This window comes from Filicampus tigris, chromosome 11 (genome assembly GCF_054856515.1).
Source record: "Filicampus tigris isolate MCC_2025a chromosome 11, RoL_Ftig_1.0, whole genome shotgun sequence".
Lineage (NCBI taxonomy): Eukaryota > Metazoa > Chordata > Actinopteri > Syngnathiformes > Syngnathidae > Filicampus > Filicampus tigris.
Genome location: NC_141227.1, coordinates 20,904,325 through 20,927,539, shown reverse-complemented (window position 1 = coordinate 20,927,539; position 23,215 = coordinate 20,904,325). Strand labels below are relative to the sequence as shown.

The 23,215-nt window shown below is 43.8% G+C and overlaps 1 protein-coding gene across 2 annotated transcripts in view; it reads right to left on the bottom strand.

Moving 5' to 3' along the window:
• The window catches only part of LOC147140106 (cGMP-dependent protein kinase 1), a 100,592-nt gene extending 79,727 nt beyond the window's left edge, over positions 1-20,865 (bottom strand). The window contains exons 1-2 of one of the 2 annotated variants that reach the window (XM_086045157.1): positions 20,476-20,865; positions 853-1,019 (exon numbers count right to left, since the gene is read on the bottom strand). In XM_086045157.1, coding sequence (XP_085901283.1) covers positions 853-1,019; positions 20,476-20,732 — 424 coding nt within the window. In that variant the 5' untranslated portion in view covers positions 20,733-20,865. Of the gene's footprint in view, positions 1-852; positions 1,020-12,909; positions 13,463-20,475 lie in introns of those variants that run through there. The other variant, XM_086045156.1, reaches the window with a different exon arrangement.
• Positions 20,866-23,215: the final 2,350 nt, after the last annotated feature.

Here is a 23,215-nt window from a genome sequence, read left to right as displayed (position 1 = left end):
AAGAAATAAAAGGTAACAAACCCGCTCTACAAACTAATCAAAACCAACTGAATTAAAAAAAAAAAAAATAAAAAAACTATAATGGAAAAACCCCAAATAAGTCTGAATTAGACACTACCATTTGTACAGTATTTTCTGGATATGTTATGCCTGCAATTCGTGAGCCTAAATGCATAAATGCCCAAGTTGAACTTGTTGTCATAATAGCAATAAAAAAAACAGATGTGCTTGCTTAAAATTGTGTTTTTTCTTGATGTCCGTGTGGATTCTCGGTCATCCAGGTTATGGATCCCGTATTGTTTTGCAAAAAATGTTTCTAAAAAAAAAAAAAAAATTGAAAAAATGTATATATATGTGTATATATGTATATGTATGTGTGTATATATATATATATATGTATATGTATGTGTATATATATATATATATATATATATATATATATATATATATATATATATATATATTATATATATATATATATATATATATATATATATATACCTGGGTGTTTTTAAATGTAATCCTACAATAAACAGTCGTTCCCTGTACATTTAACTGACCACATTTTTAGCAGTTAAAAAACACATAAATAAAATCGTGCCCATTCGTGGTCAGTAATGAATTATGATATTTAATGTGCCACTGATATTGCCGCAGTATATTCTGTGTGCTCATCCCTACAGTGATTCATAAAAAGATTTATTGGAGCACTTGATCATATTTTACCGTCGCAAAATATCTTTTCATAGATCCAAACAAAGTCTCTCTGCAGCAGTCTCTCAATTTATTATTTGACCAAAAAAAAAAAAAAAGACTTGCAATTTCCCTGCATTTTTCCGTGTGTGCTCATACCTTCCATGACGTACACCAGCGAGCCCACGTCGCCTTCCTTGATGATGCAACTGTCCTTTCCGTACTCCACGGGATACATGCAGTCCACGATCTCTTGGATCTGCGACAGCTCCAGATTCTTCATGAAGTCGTTGTCCAGGATGGCCTCTTTGATCAGATCCTTAGACCTTGGAGACGAACGGGCAGGAAACAGAAAGTGGCGTTGCCAGATCAGACATCAGACTTAGAAATGTCATGGTGGCGTACGTTAAGGGATCAAATGGAGTGCGAGAGTCACCCAGCGCAAATGTCAACTGATGATGAAGTTCTGCGGGGTTGGGTGTCGACCAGCAAAAGAATTCTTCAAACGCAAACATATTCTCTGTGTGTGTGTGTGTTCCAAAGTGCGCAGCCCACTTGAATAAATCGCCTCCCTTCTCACCATACCGGTAGAATAAAGACGGGTGGTGGCTGTAATCAACCACCCTATGACCTGATTCTACCATGTGCCGTAATGGCCGTCATTCACACACACAATAGCAGACGTGACATCTGTAAAGCTGAAAATTTTTAGGCGAAGCTTTCTAGAACATAAGCTGCAAAACATCTACATTCGTGCCCTATGCTTGAATAAACAGTCGTGCGTTGCAGAGGATAAAGAAAATATGCCCGCGAGTATTGCGATATTGTCAGTCTACGAATGTCGCTCCACCAGTTGTGTTCAAATACCCTTTTGCTAACACCAATGCTAGTTGTTTTACACTGTTTGTTAGCATTAAGCTAACCGCAATCCTTAGGGCGACTCGCTTGTGTGTATTTCTACTCGCTTGTGCTGAATGCGGCGCGCGGGAAAAACAAAGTCAATCAACGGCAATATATTGAATGCAACTTAATTGCTTCCATTCATGGGTGCAACTCTGAAGGCCAAACTGGCCTTCACGCATCGACGAAACGAGAGCATGCCGCCAGTGCGTAGCAAATAATTGATTGTCAGGCTAATGTGGCGTTGTCAAGGTGCGGCTGGGCGCGCAACGAAAGCGCTCAATGCCAAGATGGAATCGGACAGCATGAGGAGAGGGCCCGTCAACTCATTTGAGCGGCGCGCAGGGGCCACTTGATCTCGGCCAAACAAGAAGGGAAGAAGTTTGACCACATCCCGGATAGTCGTCAAAGGCGCTCATTCGACGGAGCGTGTCGCCTTTGTTTCTGAGGGATGGACCAGGTTAATGAAATGCATCGAGGTTAATCCAGCGGCAAAAACAAAACAAAACAAAAAAAGGGAGTCCTTTTCCGCTAAGAAGCGAGCGTTTTCTACATTTATTCATGACCTGCCTCCAACTTGTGCTCATTGGCCTTTAGACCAGCACATTTCTCTGCGCATTGTGAACGTGGCTCACCTGGGGCGCTTGAATACAACAGCAGAAATGGATTTGTAAAAAAAAAAAAAAAAAAAAAAAAAGACTGTATATACAAACGCCTCTGCTTAAGTACAGCCTGTAGCGCTCTGACACAAACTTTCTCACTATACCAATTTAAAAATACCAAACATTTATTTTTTTCAAGAATACGTTCTTTGCAGGCCCACTAGTTCAAACAAAGCAATAGGATTAATATGAAATAGGAGTTAAACAGGAAAATCCACCCGCTTTAAGCTAGCTCAGGGGGCGGCCATTTTGTCACTTCTGTCGACTGAAAATGACATCACGGACCTTCAGGGCTCAGGTAACGACCAATCATGAAAACAAGTGAGCTGTGATTGGTCGTTACCTGAGCCCTGAGCAGCTGTGATGTCATTTTCAGTCGACAGAAGTGACAAAATGGCCGCCCCCCTGAGCTAGCTAAAAACGGGTGGATTTTGCTGCTTAACTCATATTCCACAAACACAACATTAATCAGATTGCTGTGTTTCAACTAGTGGGCCTGCATAGAACATATTCTTAAAAAAAGTATGTTTGGCGTTGACTTCCGCTTTAAATGATAACTTACCAAGATAATGTTTTACATGGCTGATGATGCGAAGTCTTAACTGTACTCTTCTCACTCCAAATGCAAATGTTTTAATGTAAATGTACACTTGAGGATTAAGCTACTGTTCCCTGCCTATAGATGTCAACGAATCGTGGCAGAGTACTTCTTTTATCTAGATAAAGCTCCTCAACTCACTTCAACATAGTGGCGTGGCAGCAAGATGTCACAAGATGGCACGAAAGCACAACTTTTGTCTGACTGAAGATGCTCAACTCACTTTAGCATAGTTCCTTGGCAACAAGGGGCTCCAAGGTGGTGACAAAGTGCTACTTTTATCCAAATAAAGCTCCTCAACTAACATTATTATCATAATGTTGGCACCAATATGCCACAAGATGGAGGCAAAGGCACTACTTTTGTCCAAACTAAGCTCCTAACTCACTTCAACCTCAACTAATCTCAACTCATTTGATTTTACTACATAAATTACGATAAAATAAGACGGGATGTTAATTTACCTCATCTTTCCTCATCTCAGTTTTTCTTTTTACATGAGGTTAACTGAGATGAGACCATGTTATCGACTGTATTTTATTTTATTTTTTGAATGTCAGGACATTTAATCCTCCCTCATGGCCTACTCGACCACATCTCAAGCCATCTCAAAAGATAAAAAGAAATGAGATGAGATCACATGTATCTATTTTATTTCCTACCCTAAGTCGAGAATCGCTTGACACCAACGACTCCGTTTCAGGGCTCGGCCCCATCTTGCGGCATCCTGCAGACTTCTAGAAATTGCACATTCTCATCTAAGATGTCATCTCACCCCTCTCCTCCAACCGTGTGTCTTTTATCTTTCCTAAAGTCCAATACAGCAATACCTCCTTTCCCTTATCTTATCCGATTTCATTTGACCCTCTGTTAGATGATCTCGTGTCATTTTCCGTCCCCTCCGCTCATCTCATTTTTTGTTTTGTTTTTGTTTCATCTCATCTCATTTCACTCGATCTTATCTCAGGTGTGCATCCGTTTCGCGAGGCGTATCCGTCTATATATCGCGTTTGGCACATTGTCACCTGCAAAAAAGCTTTTGATCCCCCCACCCACTCTCTAAAAGCTGACTCGTGTCTTTGTGGTGGGCGTTTAAAGCTCCTGAGAACGACGCCGAAGATCGTCCTCGGAGATTTCTGCTGATGCGGGCGTCGCTTCTATTTTTATTTTACAGTGTCTTTTTTTTTTTTTTTAATTCCTCAGCAGGGCATGGGGACTCATTGAAGGGATTTGATGCTGACGACCTTGTTAAAGGGGACATGGTGAGTGAGGTAAGGCAGAATGTGAAAGATAAAGTGGCAAAACATTGGAAATCTATTATTTTCTGCTTCAAGAGCCTGTGGAAATGCGCCTCATTACCCTTGTTACACTCGGGAGGTTTGTCGCCTCTTCACATTTATATGTTTGGCCTCTTGGGGCAACACTGAGCAGACGCCAATAAAAAGGGAAGAAAAAAGCAGCCTTCCTCTTTTTTTGTTGAGGGTGATGTATTGGACTGCATGGCAATGTTTAAGCCGTGCAAGTCGGGCTTTCCTTAAAAGGACAAACTATGCTATTTTAAAAGCGGGGGACATTAGAGGGGTGGTGTTAAAAGTGGGGGAGGCTCCGGGGGATAAAGTGGAAGGGAGAAGAGGACGGATGCTTGCGGAGCTCGCGTCTCTGTGGGTCTCGTAACAAAGATGGAGTGGGTGTGAGGCAACTAAAAGGAAAACAGGCACACTCAGCCAAACGCAACAGGCATGATCAAAGGACATCACAATGCTAAAGGTTTTTATGATGATACTGGGGGGGGGACATGGACGAAGATAAATTGAATGCCATTTAGTGAATAAGAGCATGTTTATGCAAATAGCAACCCCCCCCCACCCCAATGAGGAAATATATTATACATATATTCTTTATCATATGCGAAGAATGACCAATATTGTTGCAGCTATTTTTATTTAAACAAATCAATAATTGTTTAATTTAAAAGCATCGATGGTATGTTTTTTTTAATAAATATAAATTTGCCATTTTTTTAAAAATACAAAATGATCAATCCTGTATTTTTAATTTATTTTATTTTTTTTTTAATTTTGAAAAATCAAAAACCAAACAAACCTTTCAAACCATCACCACGTCATTTGATGTCAGCAAATCTCGTGAGACTTCAACTCAGTCTCAAGGATCAGCCCCACATTTGCTTTTTCATCCTTTTTTGGGGGGAGCGGCATGACATTTTACCTGTAGAATATTTAAATGATTTGATGAACATCTCTCACCTAGGATGGACTATGTTGTTTATGGGAAATTAAAAATGACATATCAGAGCATTGCACTTTGTTTGATTCTATCTAATTGTTTTTGCTGATTAGCTGGGAGAAAGTCAATGCTTATCATGATCGTCAGCCATTTTCCACTCAAGTTACCAAATATGGTTACTGGCCTTAAAAGGCTACCAAAGGAAGCTGCTCAAAGTAAACTGTTGATCCAGCCCTCAAAAACTAAGCCCGAATTTAGAAGAGAGGGGGAATCATTTACCGGCGTTATAATAAAGAGAAATATGCCATCAGGATGTCACTAAAAGCCCGAGTGGGCCGTCTCTTAATGGTAAAGGCACACATGATAAAAGGTTTAGTGCGCAAATGATTATTGTAATGAAATTTTCATTCGAGCGAGTTGTCCTTATCTCACATTCCAGGGCCGCGTCCAGACTCTTGCATTTATTTATGAAAGTTTAAAGCCAAATAAAGCGCTCAAGATAAACGGGAGGGGGAAACAGTTCCAACGCAGACTCAGTAGTGACCTTTAAGATGCTCCAAACAATAATGAACTTTGCTGTTAATGACATTCTACAAGCTTTGTTTACTTTTTTTTTTTTTGACAGTTGGCATGTTTTTAGATGAGGCATCTCCTCCTAGTGTTTGTGTTCTCTTCGCTTTCTCTGTGCAGACGTATCAGTGAGCTGCTTTGTTGTTGTTCTTTTCTGTAAGCTGCGTTAAAAAAAAAAAAAAAAAAATACCTGGAGAGAAAAACGTTCCATTTTTGTGAGTACAGCAGATCTATTTTACATTTGCATTCACTTATTTCAAAAATAAATAAATAAATCAAACCTCTGCAAGGATGTGTCTCTTAGCGACCATCCTGCTATCAATGCACTGGCAGGATTAACAGTGGAGAGAGGTTGTGTAAGATCTCCCATGTTAAGTCTCTATGGAAAAAAACTAATAATATATATATATATACATTTTTTTTTTTTTTTTAAACATGAACTTCCTGTTCAACTCACTTCTTTAAACAGAAACTCTTTCGACATCCTTCAACTCCTTTCGGAATTCACTGAGTGAATCAACACTCACTCCAACTTGGACCACCAACCAACTCATTAACTATAACCACACAGCAACCAAACTATCAACCAGAAAACTAACCAACAACTGATTAACGAGAAGCACCCAATTAATTACTTCCTCAACTAACTAAGAATTAAATAAGTGAACTAACTAAAAGAACAAATACCGGTAATAACTAATCCATCAACCAACAAACTAAGCAGAGAGTGGACCTATTAACCACTCACACAACAAACCAATCAATCAAGTAACCAAATAACTAGGCGACTAATAAGCAAAACAATCAACGAATATATTAACCAGGCAACAACTCAATCAATTCATTGACCGCCCAACTAGCCAACCAATAACTGAACCAATTAATTCTAAATTACAAATCTTCCCACAAAAAATGTAAGAACTAACCACAAAATAAAATAAACAAACAAAACAACATATTAGCCAATGGCTAACAGCCAACCAATTAACTAAACAAGCAACCAGGTAACCAAGCAATTAACTAAACAGTACGCAAAACAACTAACAAACTAATTAGCCGGACAACCAAGCGATTAACTACTTGGACCAGCAATGATAGCAACCAATAAATAAACCAATTAACAAACAAAATATCTAAATTGTTAATCTGCCAAACAACTAACTAAGCAGAAAGCAAACCAATTAATAATTAATGAGGAAAGACTTCCGGCGCCGCGCGAGTGGCAGCCCGCTACAGTAGCTCCGGCTCATCGGTGAGCCTTTTCGTGTGTTTTTGTTCTTTAATATTACTCTACCTCATACCTTTTTCGTATAATTGATAGTCGTAACTTGCGTAGCAATGGACACCCAAACTGCGGTATTCTTGCTGCTGCTGATGGCTATTTTTTGCGCGATCGTGTCCGGCGACTTGGCTCGGAGCCGAGCCCCCATTGTTTACAGCCGGAATCAGCTGTTAGCACTCCGTGCTAACCATGCGCCGGCTCCCGGGGCGAGACCCGATATCCCCCGTGAGCTGAGGAGGAAGAGACGGGGATCTCGTGCGGGGGTTAAACGCAGGGAAAGGAGGAGACGATACCATCCCGTCCTCCCGTCTGTTATCATGGGGAATGTTAGATCGCTCCCCAACAAGATGGACGAGCTAGCGGCGCTTACCCGGCACGAGAGGGACTTCCGGGAGGCTAGCCTGATGCTATTCACGGAGTCGTGGCTAACAACGCTAACACCGAACGCGGTCGTAGAATTGGACGGCTTCCAAATCATACGCGCGGACAGGACGCTGGAGAGTGGAAAGAGGAAAGGAGGAGGGCTGGCTGTGTTTGTGAACGATAGATGGTGTAATCCTGGGCACATCACGATTAAGGAGCAGCTTTGCAGCAGGGATATTGAGCTGCTAGCTGTTGGCATGAGGCCATTCTACATCCCGCGAGAGTTTAGTCACGTGATCGCGGTGACTGTCTACGTCCCACCAGCTGCCAGCAGCGACACAGCCTGTGATGTCTTGACTGCAGCAGTGAGCAGGCTACAAACACAGCACCCAAATGCCCTGGTACTCATCTCCGGTGACTTCAATCATGCCTCCCCTTCCTCCTCTCTGCCTTCATTCACACAGTATGTCACCTGCCACACCAGAGACAATAAAACACTGGACCTTTTCTATGCCAACACCAAGGAGGCATACACATCACTGCCCCTCCCCCCGCTGGGCAAAGCTGATCACAACCTGGTGGCTCTCCAGTCTGTGTACAAACCTCTGGTCCGCAGGCAGCCAGCTGTGACCCGCACGGTTCAGAGATGGTCTGGAGAGGCCGAGGAGGCCTTAAAGGACTGCTTCAGCACAACTGTGTGGGAAGTATTCAGCGATGCTCACGGGGAAGACATTAGTAGTCTAACGGACACTGTTACAGACTATATAAATTTCTGCATGGAGAACACCATACCCACCAGGACAGTAAGGTGTTTCTCCAACAACAAACCCTGGATCACACCAGACATAAAAGCTCTCCTGAAGGAGAAGAGGAGGGCTTTTGCGTCAGGCAACATAGAGGAGCGGAGGACTGTGCAGCGCCAGCTGAGGAGGAGGATCAGAGAGGGGAAAAGGTCCTACAGGAAGAGGATGGAGGAGCAGCTGCTGCAGAATAACGCCAGGGGAGTCTGGAGGGGCCTGAAGACCATCTCAGGCCACGGACAACCCAAGACCCGGACTGGGGGGGACCTGCAGTGGGCAAATGAGCTAAATCTCTTTTTCAATAGGTTCGATCAGATGCCTGCCTCCACTCCGTCTCTCCTGCTGCAGTCTCCACCTACTCCTCCTGCTGGGCGTGTCACCCCCTCCCCTCTTTTCTCCACAGTCTCCAGCTCCCAGCTACACCAGATAGCCACCACTCCTTCCTGTCCAGCCTTGGCCTTCACAACATCTCAGGTGAGGAACCAGCTGAAGAAGATGAAGGCGAGGAAGGCAGCGGGTCCAGATGGCATCAGCCCCCAGCTCCTCAAATCCTGCGCAGACCAGCTGTGTGGAATTGTCCAGCACATGTTCAACCTGAGCCTGAAGCTGGGCAGGGTCCCCCAGCTATGGAAAACATCCTGCCTGGTCCCGGTGCCAAAGACCCCCCACCCGAAGGAGCTCAACAGCTTCAGACCGGTGGCGCTGACGTCTCACCTGATGAAGACCCTGGAGAGACTGGTCCTTGTCCACCTGCGCCCCCTGGTGAGCTCCTCAATGGACCCACTCCAGTTCGCATACCAGCCTGGCATCAGTGTGGATGATGCCATCATCTACCTCCTCCACACTTCACTCTCCCACCTGGAGAAGGCGGGGAGCACTGTGAGGATCATGTTCTTTGATTTCTCCAGTGCTTTCAACACCATCCAGCCCACCCTACTGGGAGACAAGCTGGAGCGGGCGGGGGTGGCGCACCACCTCACCACATGGATCCAGGACTACCTCACAAACCGGCCACAGTATGTGAGGACACAGGACTGTGTGTCTGACGTACTCCTCTGCAGCACGGGGGCCCCACAGGGAACTGTCTTGGCTCCCTTCCTGTTCACCCTCTACACCTCGGACTTCAACTACAACACCCCTACCTGTCACCTGCAGAAGTTCTCTGACGACTCTGCGATTGTCGGCCTCATCACAGGCGGAGATGATCGGGAGTACAGAGAACTTACTCAGGGTTTTGTGGACTGGTGCCAGCAGAACCGCCTCCTGATCAATGCGGGGAAATCCAAAGAAATGGTGGTGGATTTCGGTAGGCGCCAGCACTCTTCACCTGCACCAGTGAACATCCGGGGAACAGATGTTGAGAGAGTCTCAACTTACAAGTACCTGGGTGTTCATCTGAACAATAAACTGGACTGGTGCGACAACACAGACGCCCTCTATAGGAAGAGTCAGAGCAGACTCTTCCTACTCAGGAGACTGAGGTCTTTTGGGGTTCAGGGGACACTCCTCAGGAACTTTTATGACTCGGTGGTTGCATCGGTCATCTTCCAGGGAGTGGTCACCTGGGCAGGCGGCGTCTCGGCCCGGGACAAGAAGCGGCTGGACAAACTGGTCAAGAGGGCCGGCTCTGTCCTGGGCTGCTCCCTGGACTCTGTGGACTCGGTGGGGGACAGGAGGATGTTGGCCAAGCTGTCATCAATGCTGGGCAACCCGGACCACCCCCTCCAGGGCACCCTAACAGCACTCCACAGCACCTTCAGTGACAGACTGTTACACCCTCGCTGTGCAAAGGAGAGATTCCGCCGTTCCTTCTTGCCTGCTGCTGTCAGACTCTTTAACAAGAACATTGTGTAGTCTCTACAAACTGGCGGTCATTAGTGCAATTGTGCAGTCCTGCACCTGAGCTCGTATCGTGCAATACCCAATATTCCCCACTACTGTAATACCGTGCAATACTCAACATTCCCCACTACTGTTAGTCTAGTTTTATTTTTATCCAATGCTGTTCCTTACATTTCACTACAGCACTGCAGCACTGTCACTTAGAGTATTTTTTCCTCTGTACTATGTACAGGCCGAAATGAGTGTTCCTCATATTTTTTATGTAGATGTAGGTTGGTGTGTATACACATGTGTATATACACATGTTACTGCGTATATCTACATAGGTTTGATTCTAAATGTTTGCCGTCAATGTTATACATTAATGGCCACATTATGCCGCCGCCCCTGTGTGACCTATATCTTTGCTACTGTAACAATGAAAATTTCCCCACTGTGGGATCAATAAAGGCATTCTTATTCTTATTCTTATTATTCAGCAACAAACCAGCATATGGACCAACCAGTTAACTAATGAGCAAACTTCCTACCTTACCAAACAAACCTGAAAATAACCATACAACCAACCTAATAGCCACCGAGCCACCGACCAAGAAATCAATCAATAAACTAAAAATCTAAAATCATAATAACTAACCACACAACCATCCAACCACGCAATTAACTAACTATCAACAAAGCACCCAACAAACTCAAGAATTAACATGAGCACCAATTATTTAACTACTTGATCAACCAACTACCCAATCAATTGACAAACCAATTAACAGAAAAGTGGACAGAGAACCCGTTAACTCAGCAACTAATTAATGAAATTAACAAATTGTTACGGTTATTTGTAACAAATTGCAAATTGAGTGGGCTCACATCATTATTTTTTTTTTTTTAATTGAAAAATCAGAAATGTTATAATCAGGCCGCAGTAGATCAGCGCAAGGCAAACCGGAACCTTTTGTCAGCTCGGCTGACGCAAGGGGCCAAACGGAGAGAGCGTGAAAGAAGGAGGGAGTCTTAAAGGAGGAGAGATAGTCAAACCTTCAGGTAAACACGCAGCGGGGGCCTGCGAGAACTCTTCGTCAGCATACTGGCAGTTTGTTTAAAATACGCTTTGGCACACTTCAACCCTTCCAAAAAAGCCCTCCACTAAATCTGCTGCCAGCATGTGGAAAATTCTCCCGCGCTGAATCAGACTGCTTTTGTCCGCTTCCCGTAAGATCCCTCGTTCGCCTTTCACCTTCCGCCGCGACCGAAACAGGCAGTTTGGGCACAGATGTGGATGAGTGGTCAATTATGTGACCTGTCACCCACAGATCCCTGGTTCGATTCCTTTTAATGACCCTTGAACGACTTGCCTGACTGACCATATTCTTCTCCGCACAATGCGCCAATGTCAGACGGACAGACTAATCCAGTTTCTCAACCTTGATTGTGAAAAGGCACATCGGAAAAAAAATTCACTTAGCAAAACGATTCGCAAAAAAGGGAATATCATCGCTGTCCTGTGAAAAACACATATGTCCATTTTTTTTTTTTCAATTTTCTTATTCTTACATGAATGGTGTTTCCGCGTTACAGACATCGCATTAACGTGATTTTTTTTTTTTCTCCCAAAACTGGACATGTGTTTTTCACTGGACAGCGATGATATTCACTTTTTTGTGAACCGTTTTGCTAAGTGGTGCGCGGTGAATTTTTTTTTCCGATGTGCCTTTTCTCAATAAAGGAAAAGTATAAAATGCATGGTTTGTCTTCTAAAAGTGCAACATCCATGATTTGTCTTCCTTTTAGGAAAGAGCAACATCTGTGATGTGTCTTTTTTTAGGAAAGGAGAGCATTTCTGTTTTGTCTTCTCTTTAGGCAGGTACAACATGTCTCGTTTGTCTTCTTTAAAGGAAAGTGGAACATCCATGGTCTGTCTTCTTGTTACAAAGTAGGAGAGTGCAACGCGCTTGCTTGTCAACTTTTCATTGAAAGAACAACACTTGTGGTTTGTCTTCTTTTTCGGAAAGGGCAACATGTTTGGTTTGTCTTCTTTTTTATAAAAGTACAACCTCCATGGTGTGCAACATACATGATTTGTCTTCTATTCAGGAAAGAACAACATCTGTGATGCGTCTTCCTTTTAGGAAAGGAGAGCATTTCTGCTTTGTCTTCTTTCTATGAAAATGCAACATCCATGGTTTGCCTTCTTTTTCGGAAAGAACACCATCCGTGGTTTGTGTTCTTTTCAAGACAGGACAATATTTCCGGTTTGTCTTCTTTTTAGGAAAGTGCAGTGGCCATGGTTTTCTTTTGAATGTGCAACATTCATTATTTGCCAACTTTTTAGGAAAATGCAATTTTCTTCTTTTTAGGAGATTACGGCGATGACGTTTTTCTGCTTTGTTACTTCCCACAGATGTTGTAGTGGCGCATTCACCTGACTGGTGCAGACAGAGTGTGTTCAGTTCCCGCTCAGTGACAGTGAATACGATTGTGACTGGCTGTCCGTCTCTCTGTGTGCCCTAGGATTGACTGGCGACAAGTCCGGCTTTGTCCGCCATTTGCCCTAAAAGTGGGCATAGGCTCCGGCTCAACTGCAACCCTGAAAGGGATAAGCGGTGTAGAAAATGTATGGATACATTCCATCACAGCCTACACACTCAATCAAATCATTCACCAAAACGTAGCCTACCGAACCATGCGACGATGAATTGTGCCTTAATTACCCATGACGGCCTCAAACAATGAGACGCCTTACTAAGAAGACGCGATATGAAATCACATTGTTCTAAAATAATCATCTTTGAGTCAAAGGCGACTTTTAACGCAAGCTCGTCCTACAGGTGCTCCACCTGCTGCGCCACCCGCAGCATTACGCACCACCAAGCTCGAGTGCAACAGCCAGCTCAGTCAGACGACGGGTCGTGGAAGGGGAGGGGGGGGGATGAGCGGCGGGGGGGGGGGATCACCTACTGTGGGCTTTTGGGGTAGAAAGGCAGCGTGACGTGGCTGAGATCGTGGATGTCGAAGGCGGTGGGCTCGGCCGAGATGGCCTGCCTCTTGGTGCGCTGCTGCTCCGAGTGCAGCTCGCTCTGCTTCTGGACCTGCTGCGTGGCCGGCTTGATGACCGAGCGGTACTTGTCCAGCTCGTTCTGCAGCCTCTGGATCAGCTCGTCCTTCTGGTCGAGCTCCAGCTCCAGCTCGTCGATGAGCGCGTCGCGCTGGCGCAGCTCCTCGATCTTCTCCTGGAGCGCGTACTGCAGATCGCGCAGGGTGCCCATGTCGGCGTCAAGTTTCCACTCGCGTTGGTGTCCTCGCTCCTCTGCTCTGCCGCGCCGCGCGCAAACTTTATCCGGCATCAACAGCCTGCGCCTCCTTTCCCTCTTTCCTTTTCTTTTCTTTTTTCTTTTTTGGGAACACCCCTCCAAGTCCGTTTACGCGGTGCTACGCGCGCAGGATCCCGCGGCTGACATGCCGGGCTTGGTCCCAACCGCGCAAAGTTTGCACCGGGGTCTCTCTCGGTTTCGCTCCCTCTCCCTCTGCCTTCCTCTCGTTCTCTTCCTCTCCCTCCTCCTCCGCCTCCTCGTTGCCTTCGGTGCACTTCAGGCAAGGGAGCCGCATGCAGAGAAGGGCGCCTACAGGAACCCGAGGGGCGGTGCAGCATCGGCTCGTCGTTGCGAATGAATGCAAATTAAGACGGTGATGATTGCAATTACAACGTCGGGGTTCCGTCGCAGAATTCACCTGATCGCAAGCCAATGGAAACCAATACAAGCGATTCATCCATCCATACATTTCATTTTCGAGAGCACGTATCACGGCGGAAAGTAAATCAATCAAACAACACATTTAGCAAGCAACTCGGCGAGGAATACACTTCCTAGTCATCAATAAACAAACGAACCGAGCAGGCAACAAACCAGACAGCACGAGGCAAACAGCTAATTAATGAAACAACTAACAAAAGTATCCAACCTACGAACTAATCAGACCATCAACCAGCATGTTCACCAACAAATTAACTTTCCAACAATCTAACAAAACACAAACACATTAATCAATGAAGTAATTGAACCAAACAATTAATTATACCAAACTTAATAATCCCTCAAACAACAACAAACCAAGCAATTAGCAACAAAATGAACGACCTAACAGCAAACTTGATGATCAGACAATCAGCCACTTAAATAGTTAACCCACCAAAAAAACCTTAAACTAGCTATGGCGACAACCAACGAATGATTAAATCCGTTATCAAAGTAACCAACCAACCAGCTAACTACTGTAACAACACTGACAAATGAACCAAGAAATGAATGATTCAACTTACCAAGTAATCAACCAAACAACTAACTGATTGGACATCTTGTTTATTAATTAACCAAGCAATAAACCCACTAAATGACTTCAGCGACAACCAACCAATCAACAACCTGAGCCACATATTCATACACGGCTCACAGGAATGGTATTTTCAAAACACTAACAGTTCAAAAATAGTCATAAGAATAATAAGAGTTATTTCATGCTCATAATATCTAATAATAAATCTGTATCCATAAGTGTCATTTGGAGATGTACAGTGAGCTTGTGGCTTGCATGTCAGCCTCAGTTCTGAGGTTCTGAGTTTCAATCATGGCTCCAACCTTCCTATGTGGAGTTTGTTCGTTCTGCCCGTTTGTGCGAGTTTTCTCCAGGTACTTTGGCCAAATGCCAACTTTTTGTGATATAAAAAAAAAAATGAGACCAAGATAAAACCTTTCGAAACTTTCAACTGCATTGGAAAAAAAAAATATCTTCAAATGGGAAAGTAGAAATCAACAACTTAGAATGTTTTCTGTTTGTATTTCAAACCGTTCAAGAAACTACAGCCAAAAAGCTCAACCTTTGTCTCATCAGACCAAAATAAAATCTAACGTGGGAAAATGTGTATGGAAGTTTATTTTTACATCCCCTCGCGAGAAGTAAAAAAGAAGAAAAAAAAAACATTCAGTTGGGTTGTAGAGGTTATAGGTCTGGTTCATGTAAGAAAATGTTTTGAGATTGTGACATGATTTTTCTTGGTCTCATTTTTTATGACACAAAACGTGGCATTTGAACAGGGGTGTGTAGACTTTTTATTTCCACTGTACATATGGGCCCTCGATTGACTGGCAGCCAGTCTAGAGTGTACCCAAAGTCAGCTGGTATAAATTTTAGCTTAGCCGTGACCCTAATGAGCCAAAGGGTTGAAAAAAACACATGGGTGAATGAATACCTCAAAAGTGAGCATTACCTTTATCTTCTATCGTTAAAATCGAAGAATTTGCATCGATTTGAATGTATTTATAAAGGTAACAACTTCGTACCTGGGCCTTTCAAATTCAACAACAATCGTCGGAGGCAGCGGTAAAACATCCCCTGGTCTCATCTTGAGCCTCATGTGCACATCTCCAAAGTCATCTCCCGTGCAAATTCAGCAGAGGAATAAAGTGTCAAGGCCAATCAGACGAGATGGAGACTTAGTGGGCTTTAAAATAAAATCGCAATTACAAAGGCGAGAATGGGTGGCAACATGCCGGCGAGGAGGATAAACTGCTTTGTTTGTTTGTTTGTTTGTTTGTTTTGGTTGCTAAAAGGGAAAAGCGGGGGGGGGGGGTAACATGTCCTAAGACAAGATGAGCTATTAAGACGGGGCTAAATGAAGAGCACAGCTGCCCTCTAGTGTTGGATTAAAGTATTAAAAAAAAAAAAAAAAAGTAGAGGCTCAGGCGACCGACAACAAGAGGAGATGGCATGCCTCTTGTCATGCAATCACCACGTGATGGCTTACGAGGACAATTTGGCAAGTGGGTTGTGTGAGCAAACACAAAAGATGCAAAAAGCGAGAGGGATTTGATCTGAGCAAAAATGAAAAAAAAAAAAAAAAAAAAAAAACAGACCTCATTTGCACAAAAGCAACTGGAATGCACTATTTTCCAACAGAGTCCTTGAGTATGAATTCATTTGCAACACAATTGGGGAAACTTTTCCCTTAGCAACCATTAGAAAAAAACACACACACACACTTTAAGTGTATACATTTTCCAGGTTTGCTTGAGTATATACTCAATCTATTGACACAAGTATCTGTACTTAGTACTTTGACTTCAAAACAGAGTGTAAGTACATTTTCCACCTCGTACAGCGTAAGGTAGTATAGTACACTCTCAAAAGTAATAAATATGCGTACCTGGGGAATGTTCCGATGGAAGCCCAACGGGGGCACAAGCGTGCTAATTGCGCATCACGCAAAACTGGATTAAGGTACAATACAGTTAGCTATATCGTATGTGACCACCACCAAATAAACATAATTAACTTGAAGCATTTATCTTCATATTTGAAATGTGTTTGTAGGCCATTTAGATGAGTCAAATTGACATGATGAACTTCATCTATCGTGCTTCTTGTTTCAAACATTTTTTTTTTTTCATTTGTTCTTTTTTGTTTTTCATTCAATGGACATTTATGGTGTCCGATGGTCACAAAGATGATAAGGGATGGACTGGGACCACGTGGGTCGGAAATACCGCCCAGAAGTTATAGATGGATATACGATGCTAGCTCACCTAGCATATGATATCAATTGACAAAGACAAAAACAACGGACATTTTCGCTATAATTAGTTAGCTTAACAACGCAAGATGTCGTTTCAGTTCGTTTTTTGTTTTTCCTACGCATTTGTATTTTTTTTTATTTTATTTCATTAATGAACGTGTTTTTTCAATTTCAGTTTTCCTTCCGGTCCCCACTGAAGGCCCCGGTACCGCTGACAGTTGAGCAACGTATATTTGAACGTCTATATGATCCCGTATATCATTTTGACCGTGGATAAGGCATGAAAAAAAAAAAATCCGTGAAATACTACACTACCAATGACCAAGCAGTTATTTTGAACCGGAGCACTTTCTAACAGAGGACAGGGCAACGATTCAACAAAGTTGAACTCAGCAGGTACCCAGAGACTCCAGCTGTGACCCCACTACCCTCAGCACACATCCTGGCACCATGAAAAAAAAAAAGCCCACTCACTGTCCTTCAAAGCACCTCTGGGCTTTAAATTTCACCTCCCCATCCATTCAAGCTCAGCCCTTTTCCTATCCAGATCAATAGGAACAGGATCCGTCGCTCCACCGGGCGGTAATCCGATAACGGCTGGTGCCGCGGCCTGCTCCGAGGCCGGGATATAGGAAGGGTGGCTCGGGGGTTGGTGTGTGTGTGTGTGTGTGTGTGTGTGTGTGTGTGTGTGTGAGGGCATCACATCATGTCAGACATGTATGACACAGGTGCCCGCAGTGAGAAAACACGTTACGTCACCAGCGCTTGTTTCTTGCTTGACGGCATATGGACGCGCAGGATTACACGCGGGGGCCTCATGTTGTAACGTTTCCCAGCCTCGCAAAAGACATTTTGTCCTGTACGTTCGTATGCCTCCACAAGCCTCCGGGGAGTTTCCCTTGCTGCCGCTCGCAGTCCAAGCGTCAATTAAAGTTTGCAAATGAGGACCTGCCCCGCGCGTCCTTTTGCCTTGATTGAAATTCATTCATCGGACACATTGGAGCCGCACCGCCCGCCAGTTAGCGGTGGTTCCTTTGCTGAGGCACGCTCACTGGTCGCAATATTAGGTACACCTTGCGCAATCTAATGGACATGCAAGAGCTGGATCGAACAGAAGGGATAATAAAGCATTATTAATCTTATACACATATATATTTTTTTTTTACTGACCATATCAAGAGAGGTACTTGTTTAGCTACCACAGTCTAGCATTCCCTGACAAGTTTAATAATTGTATATGCGATTAATTCGTTCCTGCACCCCCCCCAAAAATTTTTTTTTTAAATTTACAAAAAATAAATTGTAATGTAATACTACTTTACATTATTGTACTTTATAAAAACTAACATTAATAACATAAATAACATATATAATATAATATAATATAATATATTTGTGCGTCATGATAATTCAATGGGCACTGTGCTCCTCGGCCACCAGGGGCAGCATATTTTTTGTTTGTTGTGTTTCACACAAACAGTGTCAAACTCTGTCATTGGTATATGTATTCTATTCTGTATTGTAAGTGAATACAATATTGCGATTGAACGACGTAATATTACTGAGTAACTCACAAAACAATATCTAGCTCATAATATCATTAGGGATGGGCAAGTACCGATACCAGGTATCTGTATTGGGCCGATACGACCTTATTTCAAAGTATCGAGTAGTAAGGAGGGTGCCAATACCAGCCACTGATACTCAAGGCAAAAACAAAAACAAAAACAAAAAAAAACAAAAAATATATATATATATATATATATATATATATATATATATATATATATATATATATATATATATATATGACATCATGTAAGTTCTCGGCAGTAGTTGGCGCCATACTAGCTTCACACATTAGCAAATCATCATGTGCATCAGAAAGGTATTTATTTACAATTTGTTATCGTGCTAAATGAAATTTTATATATCAACACTGTACTATTATCTAAAACAATAGGATAAATTGCGGTGATGATATTTTGCCATTTCAACTTTTGAATTAAAGAAATATATTCATTTACTATACATGTCTTTGTTCAGCTATCTATGCTAGTGACGTCGCGCGACAAGCAAAACAACGACATGCTCTTCCACTAGATGGCAGAGTGTACACGATTAAAAACTGCGCAGCAACTTTTCATGACATTCTTATTTAGTAACGTGCCATAACATTTTTTTTAACATGTAAAAAAAATGCGTGCCTGGGCTCAATGGGGGGCGGGGGGAACTGCACAGGATTGTGGGGGTGTACCTAATGATTTGAACCGAACGTAATGCACTGCAAATCCTGCACTATGTCTATTTAAAGCCCATTTCTGATGCTTAGTGGGTGATAAGTGACAAGTCAAGGCACCCATGGGGGGCCAAACAAGCCGTAAGGCGACATGAAAGGAGGGCGGGGGGTCTGGGCAGTATGGAATGTCCTTTGAGCGCTCGTGCGTTCAGATACGTGCACTAGTACACGCTCTGTCCTCACTTCTAAGACAATTAGTTGCTAGTAGAACGACTGTCATTTCGCCTTCCACTATGATACGGCGTTTTTGCACAGTAGTAGCACAACTTTGGAATTTTTTAGGTTTTAGTATACTCTGTCCGCACTAGTAGCACAATTCACTGCTAGTAATGTATTTTCACTACTAGGCCCACTTTTTACTGACTAGTTTACAATTATAACTACCTGGTAAACTACTGTGCTGCACTAGAAACTTATAGCCATCTACTAGTATTCCAAAGTTGTCCTACAAATGTGCAGAAATGTTAAACAGTAGTGGGTAAAATGTGCTACTAGTACTGAATTGTCTTACTAGTGAGGACTAAGCGCATACTAGTGCTTGGACCTTCAGCTATGACCAGAGACCGGATACAACCGGCTTTTCATAGTTGTACTAGTAGGCCAATAGTGACACTGGTATTGTGGCAAAAATGTTTCTAGTAAGACAGTTGTTCTACTAGTAACTTGAATTGTCTCACAAGTAGAAACAGCATATTAGTAAATGGAGCTAAAGATGGATATCAAGAATATATATTTTTTTAAATGCTTAAACAGCTTTCCATAAGTAGTAAGACACCGTCATTCTATTAGTGTTCTCATTTTACTAGTGCGCTGAAATGTCTTACTAGTGAGTACAAAGAGCACATTAGTACATGGACCTTAAACCGGATATACTGTATATGACTTTCTATAGTTGTACTAGTAGGCCAAAAGTGGAACGACTAGAGGACATAACATTACTAGTAAGACACTGTCGTTCGATTCGTGTGCCCTAATCATTCTACTAGTGCGCTGATTTGTCTTTTGGACAAAGAGTGCACTAGTATGGACCTTTAACTGGCTTTCAATTGTCACACTACATTAGAGGAAACAACGTTACTATGAAGAGAACTATTCTGCTAGTGTGCTTAACCGTCAGGACAAAGAGTGTACTAGTACACGCACCTTAAACTGCATCTCAAGGATAACACATAAATGCTCACACAACTTTTTAAGTCTATTCAACATGATTGATTTCCAGCTTAATGTTGCAATAGTAGGCCAAAAGTGACACCAGTAGCGAAACAAATATGACTAGTATGACTCAGTTGTTGTTGTAGTTGACTGAACAGAGCGCACTAGAGCACATGGACCTTTAAACTGGATATGAGGACTGGAAGAAACGCTCAAGCGCGCTTTCCCAATAGGACAGGAAGCATATGGTCCGGCACGGTGCGCCGTCGTCTTCTTCTAATGGAGTATTAAATATCCTCAGACATGCACTTGGGCTACTAAAAGCCAATAATGCATCACACTTCCTCCGGACGCCCCCCGGGGGAGCGTGCGTGATGGATCTGATCAATTAGGAGCCCTTTTACAGGGGCTGCGTCATCCCAATCACCCCCCCCACCCCCCATCCCCCCACCCCTAACCCACTCAGCGCCCCATTCATGAGAAAGTTGAAGGTGGCGATGCTCACCAGTCGGTTTTGGCGTATTTGCGGAAGGTGTGCTTGGACACGTCCTGGTGGGTCTGCGGCTCGGCCGAGATGCCCTGAGCGCGCCGGGTCCTCGGGCCCAGAAGTTGCGCGCTGGGCAGCACCGACTGGCACTTGTGCAGCTTCCTCTTGAGCTCCTGCACCTCTTCCTCGCGGTCCAGCAGACGCCTCTCCAGCTCGCGGATCCTCTCCTCTTTGAGCAGCAGGATCTTGGCAAAGTCCTCGTCCAGGTCGCTCATGCTTGCGGCGACAAGTTTCCCAGCACACCACCTGGAAGAAGAAAAAAAAAAAAAAAAAGAAAAAAAGTCGACTCCACGGGAAGGGGGAGAAAAAAAAAACCCGTCCGTCCGTCCGTCCGTCCTCGAGTCCTCGCCCCCCACCCCCGGCTCCAATTGTTGGGATGAGCCGAGTAAAGCGTGGCGTTAAGCGGCCGGATGGAGCGACGTTAGCCCGCCGAAGCCTCCCTTCGCTCGGCTTCTCTTCTTTTCTTGGGAGGGAGGGGGCTGATGTCTCATTGAGAAAACCAATGACAGCAGCTCTTCGTGGGCTCGCGGCCACGCACTCGTCCACCCTCCTTCCCCCCCCCCCCCCCACCCCCTCCCTCCCTGCTCTTCCTCATTCGCCCAGCAAAAAAAAAAAAAAAAAAAAAAAAGGACGTAAATAAATATTTGTGCTTCTTTTAACAGCACTCGCACGCGCGGAGAACACGTCGCACTTGAATGGCGTGCATTCAGAAGTCGGTTTTGCTTGCTTTGCACGGTTAGAAGTGTTTCTAGATGCTGAACACTCTGTCAAAACAAGAATGGTCTGACATCATGATCAAATGTGTGAGGTGCAGCTCCACTCGAATCATTTGTCAAATCGGGGGGGAACCACCAAAAATACATAAAACATATTTAGGGACGCCCGAATTTTATACAAATTACAAATAATTCAAATAACATTAAATAAAGTATGGGGTAAATATTTGGATAAACTAAAAATAGTGTACAAACAGTATTAAAAAAAAGAGTAAGAAGTAAAAATGTGTTGATCCATCCGACATACTGTATGACCATGTGGCGTACTGTACATCCTGTATAACGTCAATGCACAGACGATATCATTTATGATTCAGTGTCATCCACCAGAGCGCCACGCTAACGAGCCAACAGATTTGCACTGTTTTATCTGGCTGATTAGCATAAGCAGTAATTATATAGTTTGCCAAGCATCACTCGCATCGGCGCTCAGAGTTCGCTACCGACCACGTCTCACTCGTCTCAATGGCGCTGATTAATCTCCACAGAGAAAGTCATTTCTGGGCTTCATTTTTTTTTTTTTTTTTTTTTTTTTCACTTCACTGTTTAAATCTGTTTGAGGGGTGATGGCGGAGTGTGTGGAAATGGAGGGGAGGTGGGTTGTTCATTAAGATTCTGGGTTAAAAATAGAATGCACGTTTTCCTGTTAGCTGCTGTAATTCATTGTGTCTCGCCCTGGCATTTGCTACTTGGTAATCAACATACCTGTCAAGTAGGAACGCTAATTCTGCATCGCTTCGGAATCCTCTCAGCTGCCTGAGGTCCCTTGGCTCCACTGGCGGAGATAGGATTTTTTTTTTTCCCCCTTGCGGGGACCATGGGAGGGCCAAGGATATCTCCTTGGGGGTCCGCACAACAAAAACATTTTTTATTTTCAAACCCCAAAAGATTATTCGGAAAATGCTTATAAAAAAAAATCATTATAAAGGGACGGGGGAGAAATCTGGGGGACAAAAATCACAGAAAAAAAAAAAGGGAAAATATACAAAAGTCAATTATCTAATCTGGCACCTGGGGGGCAGTGCCCCTGCGGCCCCCCCCCCCTCTAGCTCCGCCAGTGCTTGACTCTGCTTCCCGTCTCATGCTGCCGCAGACAAGGGATGGGCATTTTCATTTTTTCCCCAAAACTGGATATTCCACCATAGTTTCAGCAAAACTCCTGAAGCCCAAGGTAACGGGGTCAGCGGGCGCGCAAGATGATTTTTTATTTTTTTTCCACCGCCAAGTCATACTGACATTTTGAACAAATATGACAGACAGAATTCTATGAACTATATCCCCACTCTCTCTCTCTCTCTCTCTCTCGTGCAATACTGCTTAAGAGCTTTGCAGATAATCGCCAAGAGAGTCATCGGGCAGTCCGAGTCTTCCGCGTCTCCCGGTGACCGCCGCAATTCAATGACGAGTCAGCGCAGTGGAAAAAAAAAAAACAAAAAAAAAACAAACAAGTAATCGATTAATTATGCATGCGTTGGTGCTCCTAATGACGGTGGTAAATTATGAGTCACCTTGCTTGACCCCTGAATCTATCCACCACCGGGGTGGGGGTGGGGGGGGGGGGCGGGTGCTGGCGGGATAAGAAGCCACTATCCTATTCAAGAAAAGGCCATTCATTAACGCATGGGGACAAAAAGACAAGTCTGTCTTTGATGCGGTGTTACTGACCATATCAATGTCCGTGAAGTGATTTATTTGCATGTGCGCACGAGGCTAGAAATGCTGCACCACCAGTTTGAGCGTGGCAAAACACAGCAAAGGGAGCTGACCTCATCGGCTCTCACCGTACCCGCGGGGGTCACGGAGGTCACGCCCAAGGACCGCTCGCCGTGCCCTCCCGTCGTCCTCAAGTGGGGGGGGGGGGGGATCATCTTACGGAAGGCGAGAGGGCAGACATGAAGTCACCGTTTTCCTGTAAAGAAACA